At 40.0% G+C, this 7073-nt stretch overlaps 1 protein-coding gene across 1 annotated transcript; it reads left to right on the forward strand.

Annotated features, from left to right (window-relative positions):
* The first annotated feature begins 228 nt into the window (after positions 1–228).
* On the forward strand, positions 229–4386 carry LOC135945639 (solute carrier family 15 member 4-like). The gene is made up of 6 exons (XM_065493454.1): positions 229–535; positions 700–1205; positions 1897–2186; positions 3010–3289; positions 3350–3558; positions 3888–4386. The coding sequence occupies exons 2-6, from the start codon at positions 711–713 to the stop codon at positions 4294–4296; spliced, it is 1683 nt and encodes a 560-aa protein (XP_065349526.1). The 5' UTR covers positions 229–535; positions 700–710; the 3' UTR covers positions 4297–4386.
* The last annotated feature ends 2687 nt before the right edge of the window (positions 4387–7073 follow it).

The raw sequence follows: 7073 nt of genomic DNA on the forward strand, positions 1-7073 counted from the left end.
TGAGGTCACAGGGTCTGAGATGAGCAATGTTGAGCATACAAGGAGGCTTAAAACAAGATATTATTCATAAAATTTCAAATTTAGATTGGTATGAGGATGTGTCTAATTTGAATTTGAAATAAAAAGTTGAATTAGGATGAATTAAGCAATACTTTAAATATTTTAAATCTAAAACGATGGAAAAATGAGAGAGATGCATACTAAAAATTTATTCATCCGACAAAGAGCTTCCTTGGAAATCATCTGGTCTCTATCAACTTTAAAGTTCAAAACAGAGCAAAAATAGGCTAATTCAGGCTAAATTGACAGAGTGACGTTTAATTATTCAGTGTATTTATTTAGTTGAAGGGATTATTACACAAATTACCACACTCAACTGTTTTAATTGTTGTTTGCATTGTTAATACAAATATTTCAAACATGACACACGACGACAAGCTCTCTGTTTCTGCGCCGAAATAGTCAGTGTGTCTGTTTCTTACACAATGGTTGTGTTGAGAGTAAAACTTTGATTCCAACGTTCTGAGAGGAAGAGGTTCGTTTGTTTTTGTTTATCAATTTTGAAAAATTAGGAAATTTCTAAGAATCACATATTGATGTACCCATACTTCTACAATTATTATAATTTCAATTCGTTATGCAATTCTCATAAATAACGTTTTTGATGGGTCACTAAATTATATTTTACATACTTTTCAGAGTGAAACACGATGGACAGAGATGGATCTCGAATGTCGCTCCTCTCAGAGATAAATCGGAGACTGAGCAACTATTTCAGCCCATGGAACAGCCGTTTGACCATCCTGTCAGGTGGTCTGGTGTTGGCCACGCTTTTCTTGGAGCGCCTGGCGTTTTACTCGGTGTTGACCAACCTGTACATTTACCTGACCAAGGCCTGGAGCTCCGATGAGGCCCTTTCGGCCACCCTCCTGCTCACCGGCCTGGCCTACTTTTCGGCCCTGCCGGCTGGGTGGCTGGCGGACGCGGTTGTCGGCCGCTACTGGACAATCATCGGAGGACTCTGCTTGTACGTCATGGCGTACGGTGCATTAACCACCTTGGCCTTCAACGCACTCGCCTCTGCAGGGTGCTCGGCCGATTTCTCCGGACAGTGGTGCACGACATACATTTACACCATCATTGTGGCCATCGGCCTGGCAGTTGGCACCGTCAAGTCAAACGTACCTGCCTTTGGCGCTGCACAGGTATCATCTGATCATAATCGATTTTGACAGAGTAGAGCTCACCAGAAGTTAGTTGTATAGCCCTTAGTGTTTGAAGCCGCCAACAGATGGCGCCACCATTTATTTTCGTAATAAATTTCATTTTAAGGCACATCTGCTGTGATTTCAAACTCAATCCTGCCACTGTGCATTCTTCACTTAATACGCTTTCATTTGACGTTCTGAAAACCAAAATCGGTTCAGCCAATTGCTGTAGAATCGCGAAAAACTATTTTTTGAAATATAAAATCTTTTCCAATGTTTCTATTGATTTAAGTTTTTAGCACGTCAAAAGTAAAAATAATGAGTGTAGAATACACAGTAGCAGGATTGAGTCTGAAATCACAGCTAAAGTGCATTAAATTAAATTTATTACAAAATTATACGGTGGCGCCATCTGTTGGCGGGCGGCCTCGAACACTAAGGGCTCATACAACTGGTGTATTAAAGGAGACAAGAATTTATGATCATTGCTTGATTAGCATGCAAACTTTATAGCCAATTTTCTCAGATGCTTGTAAAACACCCCAATTTTTCCAATCATCAGAAAACAAAAATCCAAATAATCAGGTTTTCAAATAATCAGGCACTCAGGTTTTCAGAATTTTTAGCTCTATTTCAACTACTATATTTTTCTACACACGTCCTGTGACATTTTCCTAACTTCTCCCAGATGCGCCATGGCAACCTGAGAACCTTCTTCAGCTTCTACTACTGGTGCATCAATGGAGGAGCACTGTTAGGGGTCGGCTGCATTGCCTACTGGGAGCAAGTCACCACGAATGGGTTCCCGGCGGCGTTCGCAGTGGCGACTGGAGTTTTGCTTCTAGCACTCATGCTCATGCTGGCAGGAAAAAGAGTGTTCGTCGCTCACAGCCCTTCAGATGTTTCAGTGATTAGTGGTCTGGTGCACATGGTCAAGGAAGGGGTCACCGGCAGAATCGCAGCTAGAGGACTGGAAAGGTAAGGTTCTCCAAGAAAATCCAAGGAAAAAGCATACAGTAGGATTTTTTAGCTCCCAAAATTATTTTTGCTTTTTTTAGCCTGTTGAAAAGACGTAATAGTCTTTGTTTTAGTTCTACGGACCTTTTTAAGACAGTTTTTATTTCTATTTGAGTTAAATTCTAGCAATTATTCAATTGTTGTTTGTTAAGATGCGTACATCAGGACTTCACTTTCAATACTGAAATTTGAATCTTAAATTTAGAATTCAAGAAAATCAAGTTCAAGATCACCTTTTTTGAAAATATGATTTTTCAGGGTGATAGCTCCATTGATGTTTTTCGAGTTTATGGCTCGAAAAATTATGCTCAAGCGCACCACGCTTTAAACACGTAGTCTGCTTTTCCATGACCTTTTACTTAAAAATTCGCTTAATGTCGGTGAATTTGATTTCCGAGTTTGACTAACTAACAGGACATTATATTGACACTTTTAGAAATAAGGTAAAACCTTCAGAGCCTGAACCAGACTGTAATCATGGAAATATTTCAGATAAAATTTCAGGGTCTGACCTTGAAGGTTTAAAATTTTAACTTAAAACTTTAACTTAAACTTAAATAAACTTGGTTTCGTTTTTTAGGTTATTAATCATGCAGAGACCAAATTCGACATCATAATTGCCTGAAATAACTCTAAAATACTGAATATATTAGTGAATGTCATTAGATTAGAACTTTAAATAAGTTTTTTGTTACCATTTTGGCAAATAATTATTTAGGGTACAACTGTGTCTAAAAACCAATCATTTTCTCTTGTCCTCAATTGAGAAAAAATTTAATTCCAGTCCAACAGAGCCATACGCACGAGTTACAGTGGAGGGAAGTGAAGAGCTGCTAGATCCTGTCAATCGAAACGCAGCTGACAACTCTCCCTGCTGGCTTGACTTTGCCAAAATCAGGTACGGTGGCAGCCACAGTGACGAGTCTGTCGACGAAGCCAAAAAAATGGGCCCGGTGCTGTTGTTGCTCGTCTTTATGATTCCCTACTGGCTCATTTTCCTGCAGTCCAACTCTGGGTTCCAAGCCCAAGCGGTCCATTTAAAAGTGGATTTGGGAGACTTCATGGTGATTATTTGCTTCTCATTTTTCTTTGGCGAATTTTGTTAATGTGGATCCATATTTTAGTTTCCCACGGCGTGGCTTGGTCTCGTGGACCAAATTTTTGTTTTGGCACTCATTCCCATCGTCAACGGATTCTTCATTCCATTGTTGGAGAGAATGGGTTTTACCATCAAGCTCACTGTCAAGATTTCTATTGGATGTGTGATTGCGGCTTTTTCCATTCTTGCTGCTGGCGGGCTAGAAACTGCTTCGATCAGAACTTGGCAAAATGGGTACGTAATTTCCCTTACTTTTCAAGGGTATCGGAAATTATAATTTAACGCCTACTGTGGAAATATCATGTGCATAAATTAATCGTCTTGTAGTGTAGTTTTAATATTTTTAAGTTAATGTTCTTAAGAACAATTTTATTTTGGCTTTTTTGAAATATTTTGCTGGTGAATATGAGATTAGTTTCTCTGGGGAAATTTGAAATTTTTCCCTTAATTTTCTGAATTTTCCAGTATTTTTATTAAGCACTCATAGCCGCTGAATTATAAAATCAAACTTTGTATTTTCAAATCACATGACATGCCAATAAACTTACTCTTCTTAATTTCAGGGGGTTTGTGACTCAGCAAATAGGACACGCCACTTACAACGCAAGCACCGTTTCAATTTTGTGGCAAGCACCGCAGTATTGTCTGCTAGGGACGTCGGAAGTATTTGCAACGATAGGAAGTCTGGAACTCGCACACACCCTGGCTCCGAGGGCGCTCAAGGGACTAGTCATGGGCCTCCTCGCTGCTTTTGAAGGATTAGCCTCGTTTTTTAGCATCGGCTTATTGGCAGCGCTTACCCCTGGCTGGATCCAACCTGACGCAACACATTTTGAGGGCCACTATGACTTCTTCTTCTATCTATTAGCAGCTCTTCAACTGACTGTTATACTGCTTTATTGTATTGCTAGTTTTGTAAGAAACAAATGGAGGGGTGCAGCTAATTATGATGAAGACGTTTTGCACTCGTGACTGTGATATAACAAGATTTTTCAGTGCCAAAAATGTCAATCCTCTCGCAATAAAATCCAAACATTTGCTATTATTTAATCTAAAGAAAAATTCGTTTGATTTCATTGAAGATATAACGAAATGTCTCATTATCAGGTACTTTTTACGTAGACTTAACTTGGCTCGCTTCAGTCGCTTCTTAACACTCCTAACTCACTGCTGAGCCCGCGGTTGGTTGAAATTTGAAATGTCAAGTTTTGTGCTTTGCTTCACCCGATTCGTTTTTCTAGCAAAGTGGCGCGAGATCAGGCTTGAGTAAGCCCCAAGCAGCTCCAAAGGAGCAAGCAACCTCCCCTTCCCCCACAAAGACCCGCGGTAGATGAATTTCGCCTTTCCATTGGGTAATTGAGCCTTATTGCGACTGAAAAATTGTACTTTCGATACAGTTCTCTATCGACTCCTATATGCTTTGGCTGCTTGTGCTTGATCACGGAAATGTTAAGAAAAACGTCAAAAGTCGCTAGAGAACAGGTCGCGATGGATACTGCGGGGAGAGAAAGGGTACGTTAGTTTCACATCAAAGTTTAACCCTGCATGCGTGTTCACGTCTCGCTAGGATATAGGGCATTAACAATAATAATGTATTGATTCTTCCCGTCAAAAAGCGAGAGTCAGAAAGAGTGCAGGTCCCATTTTGTGACGGTATTAAAAATGCCAAAAATGCGTTTTTTGCCTGAATTAAACGTTTACCATTTGTGAACCAACAGTCGAAAATTTTCAATCCTAGCACTGTTTTCGAGTTACAGAGAGGGCTATTACGAGGGGAAATTGTTCACTTCGTGGAGAATTTAGTTAATTTCCCATTTATTCAAATGGGTTATTATTTGAGTCCAATTTTTCATGAATCCCAAGTATTTATTTAGGTATTTCATGTATGTGAGCACGCAGAGAGTACGGAGTGTGAAATAAATGAGCCGTAAGTCTCTATATAGCAGCCGAAAAGAATATTATTCCCTTTCCTACCCGTGCAGCCACCCCGCAGCAACAGCAACTACGTTTCAATCTTCGTTTCGACTGCTGTTGTGCGAGGTTAAAGATTCAGATGCAGAAAAGGTGCACCGCTTATTGATAGAGTCCTTATACGTATTTAAATATAGGGACTTCTATATAATATATACTTTTTGATGTGGGTAAACTATAGAGTGGCTACTATACATATAGAATACCGACTCCGTTCACACGTTTGCGCAGCCCATCCTTATTCAAAATTAAGTGGGTTCATTTGACGCGTAATTTTATGGCGAGTTTAGAAAACAGTGGTTTTTGACTCTTGAGTTAAATAGACGCCGAGAGCTATGAATTTTTAATAGTTGAAAAAAGTGGTTTGGAGATTAATTGTTTTTTCGCGCCTGACGATGCGCTGCTTACTCTCAGATGAAAGAGCGTCCAATTATGCTACACAACTGCATATAGTTTTGGTAATAATTGTTAGCGCAAATAGTTCCGGAGCTATTCAGGGTCTGCGGCGAAGCGCTTTTCGGCGGCGCGGTCGAGCTCTGTGCAGCGGACTAAGCGGAGCATTATGCGGCGGCGCCCAGAGTTGCGAAGCGGCGGGGCACCACGCGGCGCCTAAATGACTCTTTTCAAATTTTGCAGTATATTCAGAACCACGATGTTGCACGTTGTGTACCCAACTGTGAGAAATGAATCGTCTACGCAACGATTCATTTCTCACTTATTCACGTCTCGGCCAAAACTCAAAATACCAGTTGGTTTAAATTGTCTAAAAATATGACGGGTTGATGGAATCCAAGTCACGACACAGCGAGCGCTTGTTTCTTAAATAGCGCATATAGTTACGGGAAGGCGCCACAATAATTGCACTGTAATTTTTTACACTCTTGTACAGAAATTAAACATTAAAAATAATATTTTAGGACGGAAATGAATCAACACCCACTGTCAGAAAAGATGAGGCGCTGGCCAAGAATATCTTTGCCCGAAGTAGAAAATCTTGCAAGCATATTCTGTGTCCTCTTTGCAGTGCGCCCATTTACCACAAATCGCACTCAAAGAGGAAAAGACCCAAAATTACAGCTTACCTCGCATGTTTCCTCATGGCCTTTCTCGGGTAAGAATTTAATCTATCAGAAAATATATTTTATCCTTGCTTTATAATGAATCGTATAGGTGTTGGTGTGGATGCTGTCTCATCCCCTGCTGCTTTAATGAGTGCTACAACCAGTATTACGTGTGCCCCCGCTGCAAAACGCACTTGGAAATTTGATTTCCAGTCAAGACGATACAGATTCCCGAGCGAGCACCCACCCATAAGCGCTCAAGTCCCTCGACGACATTAACCTGCAAAAGTCGAAGGACATTTTCCGCCAGCATGTTGTATACACCGGTTCTCGTTAGCAACATGCGTGCAGTCGTTTGATGGATGGGTGACCGCCTGAAAGCCTCCCTGCCGACCACATAACTCTACGCAAACTCGCGATTTAATTCAATCAAAAATCATTTTTATTCCATTAATCCGAAATATATATACGAGCGATTTTGGAATACGTCGAAACATGTAAACGAATTGTCAGCTCACAGAAAATTCTGTTTTTGAATCAATAGTTAACTCTGGTTTTCAAAACTCTATATTCATAATCAATAATACTTAAATAATTGAGATTTTGATTTCACGTGCTTTATTTTATTTTTCCGGTGTGATCCCTTTACTGACGTTTACTATTGTTTCGTCATAATATATAAGACACCGAAATGGACACGGAAAAATGAAATAAATA

The sequence above is a fragment of the Cloeon dipterum genome, chromosome X (assembly GCF_949628265.1).
Source record: "Cloeon dipterum chromosome X, ieCloDipt1.1, whole genome shotgun sequence".
Lineage (NCBI taxonomy): Eukaryota > Metazoa > Arthropoda > Insecta > Ephemeroptera > Baetidae > Cloeon > Cloeon dipterum.

Excerpts from the sequence above, each read along its gene's own strand:
- LOC135945639 (XM_065493454.1), top strand. The coding sequence starts at position 711 with ATGGACAGAGATGGATCTCGAATGTCGCTCCTCTCAGAGATAAATCGG. Across the intron at positions 1,206-1,896 it reads CTGCCTTTGGCGCTGCACAG|ATGCGCCATGGCAACCTGAG; the intron begins GTATCATCTGAT and ends AACTTCTCCCAG. Across the intron at positions 3,559-3,887 it reads ATCAGAACTTGGCAAAATGG|GGGGTTTGTGACTCAGCAAA; the intron begins GTACGTAATTTC and ends TCTTAATTTCAG.